Raw genomic sequence first — 22,897 nt, 5'->3', positions numbered from 1 at the left:
ACTCCTTCACATGTTCATGACAATCAAAACCAGAAGTGGACTTAAAACCACCTGTATGGTAGCAGCTACATCTCGACAGGCATGTTTTGGAGAGCAAACAGAGGAATGTCTTGCAGAGATGTGGAACACCATAATCCCAACAATGTGGCAGGAGCCTGTGCGGTGAGCTCATTCACGTGCAGCCAGTATGCTGCTATTTATAACAAGTGGCACAAAGACTACAGGGTGTGGGTACAGAAAAGAGTAAGGTTTATAGAAGTCCTGCCGAGACCTACAACAGCAAAAATGCTTTTTAATCACATGCCTGGGTAAAGAGTTAAGCAGTTGAGGGGATTACAAAGCAGATCGGGGGCACATCATTTATCATCTCATTATTATCTATCACTGGGTAGATAGTATTTAATTTTAAAAAATTTTACATGACTCGGTGCTATTTTCTCCTCACGGTGCTTACCCTGCTTTAGGATGGACATGTTCTGCTGCAGAACGCACCAGCTGGCTGCTTCATTTGTTGCAGAAGATGTGCAGTGGAGGAGGTGGGGCCATGAGATAGTGTGACAAGGCCATGGGTCATTGCTGCTTAGGGGAGCTGGGTCCTGGCATTGCCTCCGTGTGATACCAGGAAAATGACGAAACTAAACATTACACATCGCTTTTTTCTGCTTAGTTTCTGGGTGTTTGACTTGCAAAAGTCCCTCCAGTTTGTAGAGCTGAAGATTCATAGCTGAAGCTTGAGCAAATGGGAACATTGCTTGACACGTTGAAAGAGCTAACTACTCTGAAGAGGCAGGTACTGACAATCTCACCCTTTGTGTGCAGGCTGTGCCTCAGCTTTTCGCTGTTAAGATGGGAATAGTTCCACCCTCACATTCCTCCAGGATACTGCGGAGCTACTTTGTGAAGCAATCTGTGATGAGCACCACAGAGAAGCTCTTCAGGGAATAGTTCTACACTGAAAGTAGAATTTGTGAGTAAATCAGGCCTGGGGCTACACAATCAATAAAGACACCAAAATAGTATTGAGTAACTGCTCATTAACTGAGCGTTGCCTATACTGTGCCTTGCGGGAATTCCTGCAATGGCAATCTGGAACAGTGCTGCATAAAAATGAGAAAGGCAAATGGAAGATGCATAAGCAAATTTAACTCTGACATTTCTTAAATGAGCGCTTAACTTAGCTTCTTCAATGCTCTTTTAATGTATTTTTTGCATTTATTCAGATTCTGTTTAAATATCCTCAGATGTGCTCGCATCCTTGCTGCACGTATTTGTTTAGCTGGTATGGGCAGAACTGTAAAGAAATATAATCACTTTTACTGCCTTGTAATTTCTCACAAATAGGTATCTCAGACCTGCTCTCCATAGTTATTTTCCAGAGTCTGAAACAAATTCCCAGAACAAAACATGCAAGTGCTGTCTGAGAAAGAAGGCCAGACCTCAGAAAGGCTATTTAACATTCTTTATGTTCTCAATGCTTCTGTCGAGGTATTTTTTCATGAGAATCTTAGCATCTGAAGTTTTTTCATTTGATCTTTTAAGGATATGACTAACACATTCATATCACCACTGCAGACATACATATATTGGAAATCCGTGTGTTGTGTTCAGGTGAGTAGGATAAAAGCTGGTATGCTCTCTGGGGGAAACCTGTCAGACAAGAATCGGTACAAGAACCATGGAAGTGAACAGTCTTTGCAACAAGAAAGTTAAGGATAATTTACAGCCGAAAGTCAGGTGAGCCACACTTGCCAGAGAGAGGCTGCTACACTGTAAAGATCTTTAAAGTCACTGCTACTTGAAAGGTTTTTAAAAAGTCACAGTGGTTCTTTTCTACAAAGTTTGGCTCATTCCTTCCTTTCACTGAAAAAAATTGTGCATCTCTTTAGAGCAGGCTATAGAAAGAATGAAAGGCTCAGGTATGCAGCCTGAAGTTCAAAGGCACAACGTGAGATGCTACGCAACAAATAGATTTTGTGGAACAGGTGGTCTTTCGGAACACATTCTTACGCCATGCCTAGTGCATTTTCCATAAAATGCTATTCTAAGTGTAAGCTCTGTTCTGGCTGCTTACTTATCCCATGGGGTGCGAGGAAGTATTTGGACTATCCTCCAGTAACTGGAAAAAAACCCCAGCAGCCAGGAGCAAAGTTTGAATGCGAAGGAATAGTGCAGCAGTCAGTCACGCGAAATCTGTTGCACGGCTCTGCGAAGAGGAAGGCAAAAAGGAGAGATGGTTAGTGCTCACTGTGCTGGGGACCCGCTTGGCCTAGAGCCAGGCCTGCCAGCTGCCTGCAGTCCGATCACCTGCTCAGGGGAGCGAAAGGCAAAAGCCTAAGTGGTGGCACAGCGGCGATGAGGAGCAGGCAGCGGAGTCACATGTGAAACTGGAAAACAAAATTCAAGAAAGGAGTACAAAGCAACTCCAATGGATGCACTCAAAGATTTCCACAACTCTTCCAAGTGCTTTTTAGCTGGACACCTGACCTATTTAACCAAATCATGTATTTGACTTTCATCTTTTCCTAAACTGAGCAGTCTGGAACTGAAGCGTGAGGTTGAACCATGCCCCGGCAGCACCACAGCGACAGGCGATGCCTTACACTGTACGGACCACCAAAACAGAAGCGCTGGCTCTCTCTTTCTGAGAGCGTGTGCATTAATTTAAAGTCCTCCTTTGAGGTCATTTCTAATTGACACTGGCGTTTTTTCTGTTTCAGTCGGCTGTTTATCACTTTATCAGTAGGTGGCAGTAACAGACGATCCTGTGCAATTTCCACTTGGAATTCGGGAAAGAAAAGACCCTATTTTAGGGTTTTGTTTTGTTCACAAAGTGTGAGTGGTGTAAACGTACTTGACAAACTCAGATGTACATCTTCCTCTAACAGACAGAAAAGTTGATCCCACACGAGTTCTAGTATTTATGGCTGTACTTAATTTAATAGTGCCATAAAGCTGAATTCAACTAGATGCTAATGTACAATGTTTATTCCAAATATCATTCTTCCTAAAGATTAAATATGCAGATGCCTGTAACATTTTATATAGCGCGTATTCTGGTAATTGTGCCCACTATTTTTCATTCATTGCAGTACTATTTTAGTCGGTCTAATGACCAAGTATTCTAAGTTTTCAGTACAAGAAACCTCTATTTCTTAGGAACAACTTCTCCCCCAAGTTTTCTTTCGTCTCCTTGAAGAAACAAATCCAGATTCTGATGCAGACCCAAAGGAAATCCGTAACTACAGCATTTTCTAGGAGAATTATGTATACAGATTTTTACTCCTATGCAATTAAGAAATAGGAAAAACTATATAATTGGGTCCTCCCAAAGTACATCTTTTGTTACTCTTTTGAAATCAGAAATTCAACTGGATGAATGACTGCTATATTAAAGTTCCAGGCTTTCATATGCACCTGTACAGAACGTTGTTATTAAACTGCTCTTTCCTTCCACTGGAGCTGATCCTAATGCAAGTCACTGCAAAAATGCTTTGTTAATGACATCCTTCCGAATCAGTTGGCAACACCTCCTGTGTTTACCCTTGTATCACCGACAGCAAAGCTTGTGTTTATTTTAATCTATGGTGTGACCTAGAATAGCTTAAATTAAACTTCCATTTTTCTCCCTTCCTTCAACCATGATTTTGTAGAGGCTAGACTAAAAATCTTGCCAATCAGCACCAGCCAAGCACCCTGCTACTAATCTAATACATGGTGTAGGAAGCAAAGAAGGGGAATTGGGTATGTAATAGAGGGAAACAGTTTTTAGCATTGAAATGATAACATTTTAAATTCAAGGTAAACCAAGGAGATTAATCTGAGGAATGCAAAACAGCCAGCTCCACAAGTGCTACTGACATGTTATAATTTACCATTAATCTACCCTTGGGAAGTCTCATTTCATCACAGCAGCAAGCACTAGGGTATGAAGAAAGGATCGCCAATAACGTGTCAAAAACTCCTTGAATCCAGCTTCTGTTCCAAAGTTCTCATTCCGTCAGGTGACAGCCCCAACTCACACTGTTAACAGGGAGCCTGCATTATTTTCAGGGCCTGAAACACAAAGCGACTAGCCTAATGGCATCTGAAATAAAACAGAGAGAGAGAACAACACTAGGGTGGTAACAGGCCTGGTCTTGTTCTCATTGGAGTGGGAATCACATCAGACTGTTTGAGGAAAATAACAACTCGTTGCTTCAGCCTACAGGAAACCTTACTTTTAAACAAAGCCACATTTTGGAAGGCATCTTTTTTTAAAAATCATGCTAAACTTCATGATAGAATATGTTTTTATTTTTAGAAAAATATCCAAGAACTTCCAGGTATTTTTGTGTAGAGTTTGAGCATGAAATTTAACTATAAATAGCAGATTAACTTAACCACCTCAAAGGTCAAAGCAGCAAAAAATACAATAGTGACAAAGTCATTTCATGGTTTGGAGGGATTGGAGAAAAAGGCATTCTTTTAAATGTTGATTTGTGGATCAAGCCGGCATCAAAAAAGACAGATGATGCCATTCTCTTCAGAGAGTCAGTATTTTGATGGTGTTCTCAATTATTAAGTCATATATTCTTATGTGATCCAAAGCTGTTACAATTATTTTGAACCGCTGATATTCCAGGTGTGTGTGCCCCTGCCCCTTCAAATTAGTAATTTACCAGTAGTATATATTCCTTCAAGGAACTGGTAAATGAGGCCCAATGATATCAGAGAAAGCTGCCCTGTTTTCCACTAAGGAGTTATGTTTCCATGGTTTAACCTCTTCAGTTCCATTACAGACATCTGCTAAAATAAATACACAATTTATGGCAGTCCATGTGTTTCCTTTTTTAAAATTAGACGCGTGAAACCACAGATACAAAATTTTTTACCTGATGAAAGAAACCACCAACATGGAAACCAGCTATGAAAACCCTAAAAGTCCAACATGTTCACAACTACTTGAAGAAAAATTTTGGAGAAAAAACTTAACTTTGAAACAATTACATTCCCCTCTCCTGAATAATACTACTGGATTTTTGTAAAGGCAGCTCTTGTCACTAGCCATGCTCAAAACTACTGTGAAATGTTTCAATCTCAAGACCTCAGATGCTAAAGCTAATTGGAAACAGAAAGCAAGCTGTTTGCAATACTGTAATAAGCTGTGGCAATTTTGTTATTTTAGACTGGAACGTTAATGATGAGCCACAAACGCAAGTTGTTACAAAGCCTTTGAGGATAAAGCCGTATGCCCTATATTCCCCTCTCATGCTGTTCCAGTTAAAGCCATACATGCGGAAGGACAAATGAAAATGTTGCCATGGTGATCAGAGCAGTTACCAAATCATGTACAGTGTAGGAAGGATTCCCTAAAGATCCTTATTAAGCATTTTGTTGCTCCTTTTTAACAAATATTTTCAGAAGGCCATTTTTATTTCACTGTCAATAAAATAGCTACTCTGTTAGCTAAAGCCTATTTCTCTACCCTCAAAATAAATCTGAACACATCATGCATTAAGAAATATTCTTGTTGAAAGTTAGGAATGGGAATCTTAACCTAAAAACTTTGAAATAGGAACCAAGGGCAAACCTAGCCCAGACAAGAGCTGTTCAAGACATCTGAATGTTTTTCAGAATCGGCACTGTGAAGCAGCTCTGCGCCTACTAGACTACTGGTGTCTTCAGCTGCCAAGTTAAAACCGAAACCTTTAAATGAAAGATGTCCCAAAAGCCTGTTGGTTAGAAGGAATGTCATTTTTTTTCAGAATAACATCACAAGAACTAAATTAACATCGAAGTTCTCTGTTAGACACACGTGTTGAATGATCTGGCCGGCAGCAGATCCACAGCCCAAAGCCACCTGTCCCATGTGACTAGACTGGTAGCTGAAAGCAGTTGGGTGCAGCACATTATCCAAGTCGATTGGCAAAGAAAACAAAAGCTGTTGAATGCAGACATCTTGTATTGCCACTGCACAGAACAGTACAACAAACATTAACAGAAACTGCTAGAAATAAGCTGGAGCAGGTATGTGCACATCAGGCTAAATGCAGTTTCTTATTTATTATTATTTAAAAATGCCCTTTTTTAGCATCTAAATTCAGCATTTTAGCATATCCTAGGGCCATCAGTTGCTCAGCTGGTCTTTGCCTTGCAGGTATTTAAGATGCTAACGAAACAGGAGTTTGCACAGAGGACGCATGCTGCATTATGGGTGGCTGTTCAGAGCCTCCGCTCACCCAGACTAGTGCAGTTTTCCACCGAAACCATCTCCTGCCTTACGCACGGGGCCGACTTCACAGGCATTTTTTCCAAGGAGCGATGCTTCCAGTACACTGACCCACTGTACATACAAACTACTGCAGCGAGAGAACTCTCCTAACGTACCAGACCAGAGAAGAGCTTTCACTTTTTTTTTTTTTAAGGAAGAGAATTAAAAAAAAAAAAAGGAAAAAGCCTATCATGTAACAGTTGTTTCCACCAGATGCCTTGATTGAGCTTAATTTTACTTATTGAAGGCAACAGATCAGACATATTCCATACCTCACTCTTCTCCTCTCACTGCATTTTAAACAGTCAAACCAAAAAACCTCCCAGAACCTCCAGAAATTACTTGCTGATAACTTATCTCATGATTAATCTGTGGCTGCAAAATCTACAAACTTAATAGCACAGTGGTCTCGCGGTGTATTCTAGAAAAACGTTCATTTACCATTACTCTCCCTCCCTGTAAAGTCTTGCTCTCATCGACAAAAGCACCAAACGCTGCTTAGAAAATGCTATCCCCCTCCCTGTAGTGATCAGGGCAGATTTACACCCTCCACTAAGACCCTTAGGAACAGCGGATATATTACCGTTCAGTTTCCTTTCTAAACTAATTTAAATCATTATCATCCAAAAGAAGATGCAAGCAGCCATGTTTCTCTACGGTTTTATTGATGCAATCCCGGTGTGCAACTATACATCTTCATTTTTCCTGTAGTTACAATGTTGCTTTACTAAGTTTCTGTAGTCGTTTATTACAGTCTTCAGAAAACATATTTATAAACACCACTTACTTTGTAAGACTAATCATTCCAAACATCATAAATCACTGGGATTTTTTCCTAAATAGTGCTACTTCACGAAAGGTCACACTACTCTTTTTAGATATAGATTTGTAAAGGCAAATGAATTAAATTCACCTACCGAAGAAAAGTAAGAATGTTAAAAATAGCTTCAATAAATGGTATGACTCATTTAGGTCTCAGAAAAATCTATGACTGGCAAAGATATCTACCACTTGATACTGTACTCAATGCCTCCATTAAAACCAAAAGGATCTTTATGAAGAACTGAAATTAAGCTTGTACATTGGTCCAAAAGATAAGGATTACCTTGAATTTTTTGAAAAAAATTTTACCAGAAAATGTACTACCTCCTAAAAATATTGTAATTATAAGCTAAATATTGATATCTGAAGGAAAAAAAAAGCTAAAACCAAAAGCGTGCAATACTGATACCAAATTTCAGTAGAAGACATTTTTAATTGAAAACTGACTCAAAGGATAGTACAAAAGAGTTTCTTCTCCCTAAAGGGATTTTCAGATGCAGGCACTGGAATAATAAGGGGATCTTCTCCAATATGAGCGTCACAATATGCCAATAAATCTGCTGCAGCCTTGGATACCTAATAGAAGAAAAGAGAGAACTACTGTAACACTTAATTCTGAACCAATCCGCACTGCATAAATATTCTTCACATATCATATGATAATGGAGGCTATCATAATTTAGGAGTCGATTGGTTTGTCCTTTAAATTACTAGGGACCACAATTCTGAATTTGCTCTTACTAGGCCTAGTAATCCTTAAATACATTTTATCTAACATAGTGACATGAGATGGTATCAATTTATATGATTTGTGTTCAGTTGTTGCTCTCCATCGGAAGGAAGGTCAGGAGCATGTCCTCGTTAAAACATGTATATGCTGATGGCCCATAAGCAATAGGGATTCTCCTTGAAGCGTGTGTTCCTGTAGAGGCCGCCTGCTTCAACTCCTATTCCCAGTCTTTCTTCCCACGATTGTAAGGTTTTCCACAGGCTGCCTCTCTACCCTTTGCTGCTCTGGATGCAAAACAAACAAAAAGTGTTCTTTAGGCACATGACCATGGGATTAAAAGAAATGAAAAATTGGGAGAAACACTTCATCATCATGTGCCATAGCTCTCATTTAAGCTAAACATTGCTCTTTTCAATCAAGTCAGACTAGTACCTTCCGCTTAGTAAGTTATTCTAAGTAGCACCTTATTCACAGCATTAAACTTAAGCATTACTTCAGTATTTTTGTCTTACTATTTTTGTACTTCTAAAATGAACAATTCTGAAGTCTTTAAATTCAGAATGTTGGTTTACACTTACTGGAAAGTCCTACAGAATATAACAGTGTGTTGGCATACAACAAATTTTGCACGAAATAAAAAATGGAATATTAAAACATTTCAGTTGTAGCTGAAGCCTTGTAATCTTTGCGGCTTTGTGCCATAAGATTTTTACCAGAAAATGGTAAACATTAGGCCACTGTGACTTTTTTTTTCCCAAGAATTTAGAATGTATATATGAAAGTTTTTTTCTGCTCAGTTAGCAAGGTATTTACCACCATCTGTATCTCTTTGCTTTGTTTAGTTATTGTGTTTCCAATATTATGATAGCTGAGAAAATTAGACAGGAAGTCTTTACAAAAAAGCCTTTCCTCTGACCAGCATGACAGCTTCTCCCAAGTCAAACACTGAAATTGGCATGTTTGCACAACTATAGTGAAGAGGAAAAACAAATCGGATTTCTGGTATTTTTCTAGCAGGTGTGTCATCACTGTTAGCTTTACCTTCCCCACACCCTGCTTGCTTTGGCATGAGTACAGCCTGTAGTAGGCTTCAAATTATGAAATTTAAATTAACTTCTGGAAGAAAATAACTGACTTTATTTCTAAAAATATGCCTTTGTAGAATGCTCGAACCCATAAAGTACCTAGAGGAAGCAAAGATGTTTAGTTCACTTAAAATTAGTCTGCCATTGAACTGGCCTGTAAGACAAAAGGGTGGGCAGACACTATGGTGAACAATAGATTGCTGGGCCAGCGCAAAGCAGGAGACCGAGCGCTAAACTGAGCGAACGAGCACTGATATTCAGAAGGACCAGTGCTTCTCAGAAGAGAAGCAGGTCAAACAAAAATGTTGGAAAATTACTTCAAAGTACAAAGAAAGGATTATAATTCTTTTCGGAAATATGTCAGTTAGCTACTTGCTAAGCAATGACAGAATAACGAGGCTTAGGGTGTGAAGGCATGTCTAGAATAGAGGAAGAACCGTAATCAACAGAAAACTTAGGAATCCTATCATATTCCCAATTTTCATTTAAATTTACTTGTGAATTTTTAAAAAGCAGATTCTCCGAAGACAGACACAATGTAGATGGACTATGAAATTCCTATCAAGCCCAAAAGAGATCAAAAGACAGAAAGCATACTCTTCTTTGCTAAGGACCTGTGTTTGTACCTCAGCAAAGTATGAACTAGTATAGAATGCACCGACTGAAGAGGAGGTTAGCATGTTTCCAGTAATGTCAGGAGGAATGAACCACCACAGCATTTTGGAGAAGTACTTTCAAGTAATGGCAATCACTAGTACACTCAAAATTTGTTTAACATACATGTTTTCACTCTTCTATCATCCTTCAAGCTCAGCTGCTTGTCAAATTCAGGCAGTTCTATGCTCCGATTAATTTAACAGCTGGTCCTGAACTCCTGCATTCAAACAGAGCAAGCTAAACACAGAGCCACAGGTGCCCACAAATAGCTCAATGACATTTTCAGTGCTGTGTCATCATAAACGTTACTGCCATAAAGCCGAATGGAGAGCTAGTCTGATTCTCTGGGGCACCGAGACAGGGTTTATTAATGATGCCCAGTACATTTCATCTTCCAGCTATCAACCTAATGAATAAGTTATTTTATTCATGAAACCACCAAATTTTTTTGAGTAGACTGACCCTACAAGAGCAGAGAACCAACACTGGACTTCAACAGACCGACCCTCCCATAACTGTCTTCTTTGCTCTACATATGGCTAAGCAACATCAGCCCAAGTATACTGCTCTTCATCTGATGGAAGAGAAGTACAACTGGAATCATCATTCTCAGAAGGGATAAACCCATTGAGTAAAATTTTCCTATAGGTTTCTCTACATATTACTGTGCTTTGCCATCACATAACAATAAAAAGGATTTTCACTAGCAAAAGCACAACATAAATTTTTACACCTGACTTGTCCTCTAATGCTGGTAGGAATGCCACGAAGCACAGCCAGCACTTTCTTCAAAATCACAGTGCTTAAATCACAAATTAGTTTGCTCTTAGACAAGCCATAGTACAATTTAGTAGAAAACAAACCTGCAACAAGGAACTGAGGAACACGATCACATTTCAGCACGCTGTCACAAACTAAACCTGTACTAGGCCGTGTATTTTCATCCTTTAAAAAAATAAAAGCTTTGGGGAGGAGAAATCCTCCTACTAGGATTACATTAGTTATAAAAGTGAATTATGGCCATTTCTTCACTAAAAGTGGACTACCTTAGGCTTGCACGGTGCAGTAATGACCACTCACTAACGGGAGTTACAATAGCTGACCACATTCCAGGGGCGATGAAAACATTGGTTCCTGTGGCTGTGAGCAGTGTTGGCAAAGTCAGAACTGTAGCCAAAAAAAGAGCAAAATACGATGCTGCCTCCAGCAAGTTTCCTGCTCAGTGTCATTATTCAGAACAACAGTGGGGGAAGACCTCTGCATTGAGCATTGCATTAAGGCTACAGCAGAGACAGCTGCTTTAGCATATGTCAGCACGTGGAGATTGCCTAATGGCCAATACTGTGGTTTGTTACTATGCAAAATAACGTGCTGATCATCCTGTTTGTGTCATGGAGGATGTTAAATGAAGGCCACTCTATCGTAGCTTTTACTCACCCTTAGGGTTATTTATAGCTGAATGCTGCTGGACAGTTTCAGAATAACTAAGAATTAAAATAAACACATGTAATTTGAATATTCAAATGAAGCTAACACATTGACAATTTCAGCTCTCCTACGCGATACAGCTTGGTCTGCAGATTCAAAGTAACTTACACATATTGCAGAAGTGGCTAAAGAAAAAAAATCAGACTCCAGTTTGATTGATTAATTCTAGTAGAAAGTTAACATTTCATTTTTTTTAATCTTCTAAAGTACATAGACAGAGGGGATGGAGTATGTATCACGCTGACCTCACATTTTATACAACTCTTATGATTCTGTATAATGAAAAATAAACCTGGTTTGTCAAATTACCAGAAGAAAAAAAACCACAACAAAACACTCAACCCTGATGCTTTCAAGAATTCTCAGGAGGACTGTGGAATTTTACCATTGTATTTCAGAATAACAGAGGTGATAAAAACAGCCAAAGTTAGAATATAATCCTGTTAGCTGCACTAATAATTACAAGCTTCAATGACAGGGCAAAATGCTGCAATTACTATGTCATCTGTCTTGTCACGGATTGTGACTAATTACCATCCTTGCCATGACACCCACTCTGCTTATCCTTTACATCTAAAACAAAGAGATTCACGCACATTTATTGGCAATCCCACCACTTATCTCCCAACACTATTCAGAACCAGTTAGGAATATTTTCCACCTGATACACCAAAATTCTTAAATGTCAGAGCACTCCTTTTCTGCTTGCAAAGAGAAGATTAAATAGTGCTTTATTCTGGGGACAACTCTAGTAAAGCAACAATATTATCTTTGCTTTCTCAACTTTACTCCTAGCGTCTTCAGAAGATGCATTATTCTACTAGTCATGAGGCCACTGTTCATCTGATTTCATTTAATATTTTCTAGCTTGGAACCCGCACCTCCTCCTTCCTACTCCTCCATTTTAATTCTAGCCGTTCCTTCTGCAGGGAAGTAGGCAGGTTCAATTTACAATCCTTCTGGGATTCTTACAGTTCACAAAAACCTACTACAGTAATACTCCTTTCCAAGCACTGATCAATACACCAATAACGTCATCCTCCCCTTCTAAGTTGTTCTGTTTCTTTCACAGCTCAACAGTGAATTACCTTTGTGGAACCTCAAAACACTGTGCTGCTTGCTGCTCTGACTGGTTATAGGACTCGATTTTCAATTTTACATCAGTTGAAAAATTCAGAACACAGTGGGGAATGGGCAACTATCAACATACTTGTAACTAAAAGATTTTAATTGAGCAGACCCAAGTCTTGCTGCTTACAGCAGCTCCTGTGCATGGAAAACAAAGTGCTTCTGTAGTAGAAAAATGAGCTGGAAATTCTGATTTCCCTAGTCAATAACACAGGCACCTTTTTAATGTTTACAATGTGGTCTTGTCTACTATGGGAATAACCACTTGGCTATAGCTACTTGCAAAACAGTGTTTAATTAAATTAGTTGGAAAGCCCTGATCTTTTGTTAAATGTCTAACTAGTTTAAGTGGATGCAAAACACCACAAAAAAAGGAAGTAAGTTCATCTCTCTTCCTTTACAGTTATGATCTGAGAACTCAAAGTCTCCTGTTGAAACCACTGGGAAGTCTCTTGGTAAAATTTGGCTATATGGAAACACACACTTAACTGTTTCAAGATCAAAAAGCAAAGCAGATCTTGAGGGAATAAAAAGCCAACCGACGTCTTCTCACAATCCCTCATATACTTGTTCAAAGAAATTCTAGAAATCAAGACATAAACATTTTGCAAATTGTCTTTGGTTTATGTTAGCACAGGAACCCTCAGACTACTGAAACACATCAGATTTTCTTTGGTGCCTTTTTGGTCCCAAGCTGTTCTGAGAGGTGAAATAATTGCACTTCCAAGCTATCTTGTTTTTTAGGCCTGCCACGCTTGCTAATAACTGTGTTCTTTTTAATTAAACTAACTATAAAAAGAACCTATGTCTCTCTTACATATGTAATTAAGAATGTTATACATCTAACTAATGAAGCTATCTGCATAAATGAGCTAATGATGTGGTATGTGAATGTTACCACTGATTATATAAAAGCAAGTTTAAGACAATCTACTAAGTATCAGCAATTTCAACTTCTAATAAATTGGGCCATGTTTTCCCAACCCTTCCCTCTGCCACTCACGCGCACCTGTTCCTTCTTGCCAGTTCTGCTGTTTGTGCAGCTGCAATGTGACCTGAATCAGGGGACTAACCCCACTGAACACTGAAGAGGCCAACCTTCCCTTACTGAAGGAAATATAAATACCTGTTCCTGTGAACAGGCATCTATTATGTGATTAATTTGTCAAGATACTACACAAGACAGAAACTATAGTTTTGCAAATTCAATGGTCTTACAAGACCTTGCTAAAAACTGCGACAAAATGGAGCAACTGAAATGTCTGCTTTCATATAAGCAATACTCATGTGAATTGCACTAATATTTCTGAATTATAAAATACTATCTTTCTAATTAGTGAGTTTATGATCTGATACCATTTTGAAATTGTTATTATATACTATTGTCTCCATGCTGACTACATACAGAATTTCAGCACGCTGGATGGATGGACAAACAGACTTGATTAAGATCACATGAAGAATTTAATGTACAACATTTCCAAATTGTGTTAGTGAGTTTGTAACTTCAGTTATAGTTTGTAACAACTCAGTTACAGTTGTTTGCAGAAAACCTGATATTTAAATCCATTCCTTTTATTCTAATCTTTCCATCTCTAAACTCTTCTTACTTGCAGAGGCTGGGTTTTTCATCCAAATAATTATTCCTTATTTTCAGAGGTATAGAGAGAGAGCACGCACAAAAGAGATGAGCATTGCTTTCTTAAAACTTTCTATGGCACTACTAGTTTTTAGTGCTTGATTTATTCACAAAATTTTAGCCTAGTGGAATGCAGAATGATGGGCAAGAATAATCCACAGGCTTTTCTGGTTAAAAATGTTGAGAACCTATGTTTAATAGTGTCTTTAGTTAAAACATTTAATCTACATAATCTACATACATTAAAGGCATGATAAAACTAAATCTCCACATACAACAGGCTACCAAGTGTGAAGAATCATAGCTGAACATCGCAACTATACATGTCTTCTGTGCAATGACATCTGTGCTAAAACAAAACAAAGCAAAGCAATTGAGCTCAGCTTATCGTTACTCAAAAGCACTGCAATACTTAAAGACTTATTCCAGTTCTCAAAGGAGGAGAACTGAGAAACCTGAGCTACGCTTATATTCAAGCTACAGGTGACAAAGAAGAGCACCTGTGCATCTGCCAGCTGATTTTAAATATTTCACAAAATATCGCTTTTGACAGACGTAAAAAGCACTCAATACAGAAGACGACCAGAAGCCAGTCTTCAGAAATCACTTCAATCAAACCAAGCAGTTAGTACATAACTAATTCACAGTACTGAATATTGTTTCATAGCTCAACACAAATATTATTTTTTATTTCAGCTGACTGAGTCTTCCTGCAATATTAAAGGAAGGCTGTACCACAAACTAGTGAGTGAATTCAAAATATCAACAGTATGTCTAAGTTAGTTTACCTTCATCCTATCCATGTATGCTTCCATTTTTAATTGCTCCACAGCTTTCCTGGCTTGAGATATATTGGTTGTACTGTTTGCCACTAGTTCCTTCATTTTGTTTTTCCTAGAAGAGACAAAGTTGAGACAATTTAGAAGGGCAGGTAGCAAATACAGCAATCAGTGAGAGGACAGTTATCTGAAATCTAAGCACCCCTCACCCACCACATTGATACTGCCAGGCTGTAGGTCACAAATACAAACCAGACACCATTTATTTCTGTTATCTTGTTCAATGGCACCTTATTCCATTACATATTTGTGTTCTCAACTGCCAGTATTCAATCTGAATTCTGCAAATAATATACAAATGCAGAGCACATGGCCATTATTTCAGTGTAGAAATGGTTGCCCTGGTTCAGACTGCCAACGCAGAACAGCTGTTCACAAACAGTCCTTGCAGCCATTACGCAGGTTTGCTCCAGTTACACCTAGTAACATGAAAACAAGTTCAGAAATGTGTGCAATGGAAATGAACGCCACGCTGCTCTCACCAAGCATCAGGAGAGAATTTTAAGATAGAGAACAAGTCAAAATTCTGACTATAGATTTAAAGAGTTGAGAGATGAAGTAACAGATTAAGAAGAAATAACGTAGTTGCTTCCAACTTTTTGCTTACTCATCCCCGGTGAAGACGAAAGACAACTGATAACCAGTACACTATACTATACAATACAGGAATGCATTACTTTAAGAGATCTGCAGCTTTTGGGAAGGGACATCTATTTAAGGTACGTCAGCGTTTGGTTTTCTTGCATTGCTACTCCCTGAGGGCTTGAAGTCAACTTGCTATCATGGGGTCCTCAGCACTGTTACCAAATTATTTACGATGATTACATTTGAACCTCAAATAAACTTACAACATACATGCCCTAGGTGGTCTACGTATTAGGAGACCTCGGGCTGACACCATTATGCAGCGCTGGTCCAGCACAAGTAACAGTTACTATTTTTCAGTCATAAGAAGTTGGGCTAAGCCCACATGGAAAGAAAGCTAAGACAAGATACAGATGACCTAGACAAGTCTGGTCCTAGACTAGTCCTGGACTAGTTATACTACCTAATAAGACTTAGGTGCTGAGGTTTCAATCAGCCAAAACATTCGCCTATGATCCTGTATATATGGTATGCCACAAGTGGCACTTGAAGCAAGATTAGTCTAACACCTAGTGTTAGAAGCCAATACAAAGTTAGGTGATGCAAAGGACACAGGGTGTGAGAAGCAGATGGGATGTAGGAGAAAACGCAAAAAAGGAGGCGTTTTGTATTGCTGCCAAAAGAGTTTTAGGCTCAGGTCTTTCAAAATGAGTACTTCCAACTTATTTCTGGACAAAACGTGAACACACCTAGAACTACACAACAGCTTACCTGACCCAATCACTGGGGTATAAGATAAAAACGGGAAATTAAGTAGGACACAGAAAATGCTCTTGTAAGAAAAAAAAAAAAGTATATACAATGTCTTAAGCATTTTAAAGTACACAATCCAGAGTACAAAAAGAATGGAGGAATAACTTTCAAACTGCTTTGACTCCACAAAACACAGATGTTCAAAGATAAGGCAAAGATAGATGTTTCTTCTTTCTAAAACTGGCAACCTGTGCTGTAAAATGGGACGGTGGAATAGAGGAACCACACTCAACACTAACCTGCAGAGGCAAAACAATTTTTTCAGCACTTGTGTAAGTCTCAGCAGGGGAAATGCTACCTTAAAATACATTAATTGTGCCAAATAAAAATAGAGCTTTAATACATGCCAAGACAAAGAACAGGTTTTCTGTACACATGTCACTTGAATAGAATGCACGCTTCCCCCTTAATCTAAAATCATGTCAGAACACAGTAGCTTCTTTTCTTTTTTTTTTTCTGTCTTGGTCTTTGTTTACAGTCTTTTAACTCATATTCCTCACAAGGCACAGGATTAAATACATGTGGAGGAACTGGCTTTTCATAAAATGCCATGTATGGTACAAAAACCCACAGCCAACTGTCTCCAAACAATTTTCACATTTGTTGTGACTTGTAGTGGACAAGCAGAAAGGATATGAGACATTCACAAAAGCAGGAGGTTCTGAATTACAGCTCATCTCTGGACTTTTTGTTCAACTCAACCCCCTAGCTTTTAAGTCGTGACCTATCCATAAAGATAAGAATAAACACATTTATCTTTGTTTACAAAATGATACCCTCCCAAGTATGAATCATTTTAATTTTCTTATCATCTCCGCAGCTAGACTACTAATGACCACTGAGCCAAAAAAGTCAAAGCTAAATGAAGTCACAGAGCCATTTGTACATTTGCCACAGTCCAAGCCCAGAGGCAAATTTAATTTTGAGTAATACATTTCAATTAAACTGAATTAAGCAGCTGAAACCCCATGAACAGTCCAGAGAATTCCAGATCTCCCAAGCTTTTCTGGCAATTCATTCACTCAACCCGTAAAAAACATTAGAGCTAGACAATTTGAACTGTCACTGGCTGCATCAAAGTTGGCGAGAACACTGTTTCTAGTACCTCCAGCTAGTTTTTAAGTATCTACTGAGTAAGAAATTGAGTTAAGAGCATCACGGAATTTTGAAAAGGCTATTAGGCACAAAAACACTTCAAAAAATCCAAACCATGTTCCCAAAACAATGCCACAAACGTATGTCCTTACCTATATTCTGAAACAGCAAACGGGGGAAAATTTAAAAAAGAAAATGTGTACCTTCTCTGGTAAACTATTCCACAATATCAGAAAACAATCAGAGTAAGAGGCTTCATAAAAAGAACTTTTAACAAGAAAAATGTCTGGCACTGAGAGTTTCAGCCACTGGAGAAAATTTCCACTTATCCCAAGTAAGAGGTTTGTTTATACTCTGAAGCATAAACATTTGTTGTTCCAAATCCTGCTCCTACTCTGGCCTTTACATGCACTTAAATATTTAACTACCATATTTCTGGAAGTGCTTAGCATTCATTCAAATATCTAATCTCTTTTCTTCACACAGACAGTTCTGGTTCCAGAACTTTGTAAGAAGGATTTCTCCTGTTTCACATTTCACTTACCAAGCTACATATATCTCTGCCTTCTCTCACTGTCTGCAAATACAGTACATATTTGTGCATCAGTTAAGTTACATACGAAGTGATGTTGACAATGAGAATTGTACTCACTTTAAAACCAGTCTGCGATGAACCGGTCCTCTTTGCAGACAAAGCTTTGGCTGAGATCTGGTTCTGCTCTCCTTAGGACCTCTGATATTCTTTAATAACCTCAATATTCTTTCATGAAATAATATTGTTACTTAGAAAAAAAGCTCTGGAGAGAAAAAAGAAAATAATTACAGAAGAGTCTATTACACACCCTATCCCTAAACAACCATCCCGTGGAATGTTTGGAAGCCACCTCCTTCAAAAACCCTCTTGTGGGATCTCTCTCTGTTTGTTTTAAGGCTGCAACCTGACAAATGGCTCTGACCCTTTCTCCTAAGTAACCTTCTTTTAACTAGTCAGGTATTCCAGAGGCCTTTAGATCCCCAGGAGGGCACAATTAGCTTTGTATTGTATCTGTGGGGCTGCCTACAGAATCATAAAACAGTTTGGGTTGGAAAGAATCTTTAAAGGGCTCATCTAGTCCAACCTCCTGCAATGGGCAGGAACATCTCCAATACCTCGGTTGCTTAGAGCCCCATCCAGCCTGACCTTGAATGTTTCCATGGATGGGGCATCTATCACCTCTCTGGGCAACCTGGTCCAATCTTTCATCACCCTCATTAAAAAAAAATTTCTTCCCTTTGGCCTACTGCCACAGACCCTACAAAAAACTCTGTCTCCACCTTCCTTATAGGCCCCCTTTAAGTACTGAAGGGCCACAGTAAGGTCTCCCCAGGGCCTTCTCTTCTCCAACATGAACAGCCCCAGCTCTCTCACCCTTTCCCCACAGGAGAGGGGTTCCAGCCCTCTGATCACTGTTGTGGCCCTTCTCTGGACCTGCTCCCACAGCTCCATGCCTTTCCTGTGCTGGGGTCCCCACAGCTGGACACAGCGCTCCAGGTGGGGTCTCACCGGCATGGAGCAGCGGAACAGAATCACCCGCCTCGACCTGCTGGCCACGCTCCTTTTGATGCTCAAAAGCAATTCACTTCTCCCCATCTTTTAGAATACCTAAAAAGCCTTGAACCAGAAATTACTCAGCTGGGTTTGCTCATGTCCATTCCTGCTGTTTTTCCAGCAGCCCCCTATTAAGTTTGATCGATACAAGTCCTGATAATCACCGTAGTTACAGTAACTATGTTAGTGATCAGACTACGTGCAGTCTGCATGTTACTGATGCATGCCAGCGGACCTAGATTATATAGCGGCTCATTTATCCAGTGTATTTTTATGCAGTGCACCGAGCTCATTAATCTAGTCTCTGTGACTCCTTTCTTTACGCGAAACGCTGATTGCTTTAACAAAGAATAGTGACGGCAGCTACGCGGCCTTTTTCAGCCAAGTAGTTTCTGCTGACTGGCACACCGTGCTAGCCAGCCGCTTCCTAAAGCATTGCTCCTGAAAGCTGGGTAGCGACAACCTCCGAGCCAGCTGGATTTTCTGGGGGTTTGTTTTTTTTTTAACCTCACACAAACTTGATCTTTTTCTGGGTGGAGTCAACTCATTTGTACCAAAGATCTTAATCTCTAAGGTTCATGAAAATGCTCACAAAGAACAACTTTTCCTTATTTGTTTTTAGGATAGACTAGACTGTACCCAACAGCACTTCAAACGCCAACTTATCTTATGATAACCCAGGAAATTGCACAAATATTTGCACATACAGCTTGACCTTGCATAGGGGTAAGGAGTACAACCTACATTTACTGAACTCTAGAAACACTTGTTAGTAAAATGCAGAAAAAGCCTGAAAACTTGATAAACATAGAAACAAAATATAATTCTCAAGCTCTTCAGTACAGATCTCTACAAGCAACAGGGATGAAAAGCTGCACTGCAATTTCTCCCCCCCCCCAACACTTCCAAGTATAACTTTAACACACCATACCAAAAAACTGCCCAGCAGAATTCAATCTAAAAAGCCCTAAACCCAGTTGCTGCCTATTACTTTCTTTCAGCAATCTAAAGCAATGGATCTGAAATTACTAGACCAGAGAACCTTGGAGTTCATGGCTCTGAAAAACACCTTCTGCACAAGCTCTGTACTTCTTGGACCATGCAACACAACACAAAAGTCAACCCAATCATGCAACTAAGTCCCAGTGACAGTAGCAGGAATCATCCTTGAATCACATTCTAAATTGCAGAAGGACCGCCACATTTCGTTACCCACTTGCAAATGCACCAGAAATATAAACAGCAAAATTAACAGCCTCACAGCTATTTGATGCAGAAGTAGCATATCAAAGGAATTTTAGGGGAACGAAAAAAACCACCAAAAGAGAAGAAAAGCGTGAGGGAGAAGAAGGTAAGTTCTACAGTTGCTCTTTTAGGTAAGAGAAACTTCAGAAATACCCCTGCACTAAGAGCATAAGCTATCTGTGCTAGCATCACCATCCACATGACATAGGCAATTTCCCCTTCATCTGCAGGGCACAAAGAGCCAAAGGGGACAGGAACAACGGCCCCTGCTATCTCAGTTTTTACTCCAAGATTTACCACACCTGATACAGCTCTGTAAACAGAGAGGGAGGCAAAGGAATCCTTTTGCTTTCTCTATCCCATGGCTGCACAAAGAAATAATAGAAAATTACTACAATTTTATATTCTGTCCACTATGAAAAAGCTTAGGAGCATAAGCAGAAATTATTGAAGCCAAGACTGTTGTTTATGATAAGGACAGAGTACAATTTTCATTCCATATATATGGCGACTACTGCTGATCGTGTAACAGCAAAGCAGCCAAACTTCACCAACTCAGTTTTTATCATAGGTACTACACCCAGTCCAACTGTCGAGTTCCAAAAATTCCTGCCACCATGCCCACATCTTTTATAAAAAAAAAAATCATCTTGCTTCTCAACATTTAAAAGCCTAAGGAAACAATGGCTGGACTGATGTGACATTTGACAAGGACAATCCTTTCGTGCAATTTATTTACCATTAGCATACAGGTTCTATGCACGTACAGGCCAGCAAGCCATCAGAAAGCCTGAAACAAAAAGTCGATTCCTACCTACTTTTTTACCTCTTCAGCTAACTTCAGAAGATGGTTGTGAGCTTTTAAAGAAATATACGTGGAAGTCTGAATTATTCCACTTAAATCTTGTTTAAAACGTACTCGAACCAGATTGTTACGTGTAGAGAACACGCCACCGAGGAGCTTGGTTTTATCACCTGCAGGGCAGACATGCGTTTCAAGTTGTTATTGCGAGTTTTCTGTCTGACTGCGCTCCCTTACTCGTTCTGCCGTGCAGCAGCTCCCAGCGCCGCACGTTCCTCGCTCCCGCCAGCAGTCAGACCGACTGACCCCCCCAGCAGTCACACCGACCCCGCCATCGGGGCGCGCCAGCCCGCGGCGAAGCTGCCGCCGTCCCGCGCGTCCCCTCAGCCCGCCGAGGGACCAGGCGCCCGCGCGCCGGGCAGCGCCCGCCCCAGGGGCACCCGGGCTCACGGCAGCCTTCCCGGAGACGGACAACACCCCCCCCGAAGCCAGCCCCAACCAAACCCAAAGGCCGGAGCTGACCTTTGCGGATAACGGGGTATTCCCCGCGCCCGCCGGGCTGCCAGCACCGTTGTTTACCGGCGGCCGGCGGGACCTGCCTGGCGGCGGGTTGCCCCGGTCACCAGAGCCGTCGCAGCGAGGGAGAAACCCCCGCCCCCAGCCCCGCTCCCGCCGCGGCCCGCCGGCTCAGTCCCCCCTCGCCCCACCCGGTACCTTCTCTCACACCTCCGGCGCGGCGGCGGGGTGTCCCCCGGCGCCCTCACCGTGCGGGGCCGGCGACGAGCAGGCGGCGGGCAGCGCGGCACATGGCGCGGCCGGCGCTGACGGGCGGGGTGGGGCCGCCGCCGCCTCACGCTCCCCCCACCGCCCCTCCCGCCCCGCGCAGGGCGGGAAGCTGCCGCTGCCCCTCAGAGGGAGGCGAGGCGCGGGCACGGCTCCGCGGCCCGGCCCGCCCGCGGGCTTTACCTCCCCCCGGGGCAGCGTTTTCACTGCTGCAGCCCGGGCCCAGCCGGCGCCAGGGGTCAATCAATCACCTAAGTATTTCTAAAACATGGAACGGACAAAGCCTGTACGACCCATAGTGCCTATCTCCTCCTCACACCCAACAAACGAAGGATGAAGTAAAAAAAAAAAAAAAAAAAAAAAGGCCCAAAAGGAATCACTGTGGAAAAGGGAGAGCTAGGGCTCACCTTGTCAAGGCTGGTATGTCAGAATATGACGATTCAGCTTTATAGATCGGCTTTTACATACTTCTCCATTTCACATTTGAAAGCCAAGCATAAAGGTCAGTGGTAGTTAAAGTGCCAATTAACATTTTTAACCAAAATATTTGTCTGCTCCAATAATTAACACATTGGCAAAGTACCATCACTGCAATCTCATTTATTTTGTTCCTCAGTAAGGTGGCTGTTCCCTCTGGAAAGACAAACATTTGTCACCCTTTCCTTTTACCCTCCTGTCGGCACTTTTTCTCATTCCATCTTAATAAAGCAGATAGATACACGTCCAAGTCACATTTATTTTCTGTATGAAAGAGAACAGGGCAGAGCCCTTTTTAAAGGTGCTTTGGAGCAAGGGCTGCCTCTTCAAAGACTGAGTCAATGGCTTTTAGGGTGGTGGCTTGGGAGAAGGAAAGGCATCAGGAAGAGGATAAACATTACTGAATGTAAATAGGTAGGTTCACCGGTTTACCTTAACTAAAGTTCCAGAAGCTGACTGGAAACTTACCTGGCCCACACTGCTGAAGGTTCCCTCACATTGAATTGCATCACCATTCTACAAAAGGCTCCATGCTATCAGACACAGAGCACATGTTTGGCAGTTCAAATAATCAGTTACAAAAAAACCCCAAAAAAAGTTACAAATATAAGTGGGGGAAATGGCTGTTTTGAAATGTATCTTCATCATGTATTATGTAGATATGTTTTCTTTTAATCTGCAAACTCCTATGTTCTACCACAAACAAGAGTCTCCTACCAGAGTTAGCCTACAGGCTTTGAATGCGATACCTGTAACAGCTAGCATGAATTTCTGTTCCTTGAATCTACATGAACTAGCCTTAATGAGACTTATATGGGTTTTATTCAATTGTGTTAGAGAATCTGGATATTTATTTATTTTTTTTTCTGGG

General features: G+C 40.6%; 1 protein-coding gene across 2 annotated transcripts; it reads right to left on the bottom strand.

The window, feature by feature from the left end:
• Nucleotides 1-6,894: 6,894 nt before the first annotated feature.
• GNG4 (G protein subunit gamma 4) lies at nucleotides 6,895-21,633 on the bottom strand. 2 transcript variants are annotated; one of them, XM_055809913.1, is made up of 4 exons: nucleotides 21,481-21,628; nucleotides 17,784-17,928; nucleotides 14,588-14,693; nucleotides 6,895-7,648 (listed from the first exon to the last, which is right to left on the bottom strand). In XM_055809913.1, exons 3-4 carry the CDS (start codon nucleotides 14,681-14,683, stop codon nucleotides 7,520-7,522), a joined length of 225 nt encoding a protein of 74 aa, XP_055665888.1. In that variant the 5' UTR covers nucleotides 14,684-14,693; nucleotides 17,784-17,928; nucleotides 21,481-21,628; the 3' UTR covers nucleotides 6,895-7,519. The 2 variants fall into 2 exon arrangements, with proteins under 2 accessions (XP_055665888.1, XP_055665889.1); XM_055809914.1 differs by lacking the exon at nucleotides 17,784-17,928 and having other exon boundaries at nucleotides 21,481-21,633.
• Nucleotides 21,634-22,897: the final 1,264 nt, after the last annotated feature.

This window comes from Falco peregrinus, chromosome 7 (assembly GCF_023634155.1).
Source record: "Falco peregrinus isolate bFalPer1 chromosome 7, bFalPer1.pri, whole genome shotgun sequence".
NCBI classification, from domain to species: domain Eukaryota; kingdom Metazoa; phylum Chordata; class Aves; order Falconiformes; family Falconidae; genus Falco; species Falco peregrinus.
The sequence above is the reverse complement of the archived record's forward strand: the minus strand, read 5'-3'. Positions and strand labels throughout refer to the sequence as shown.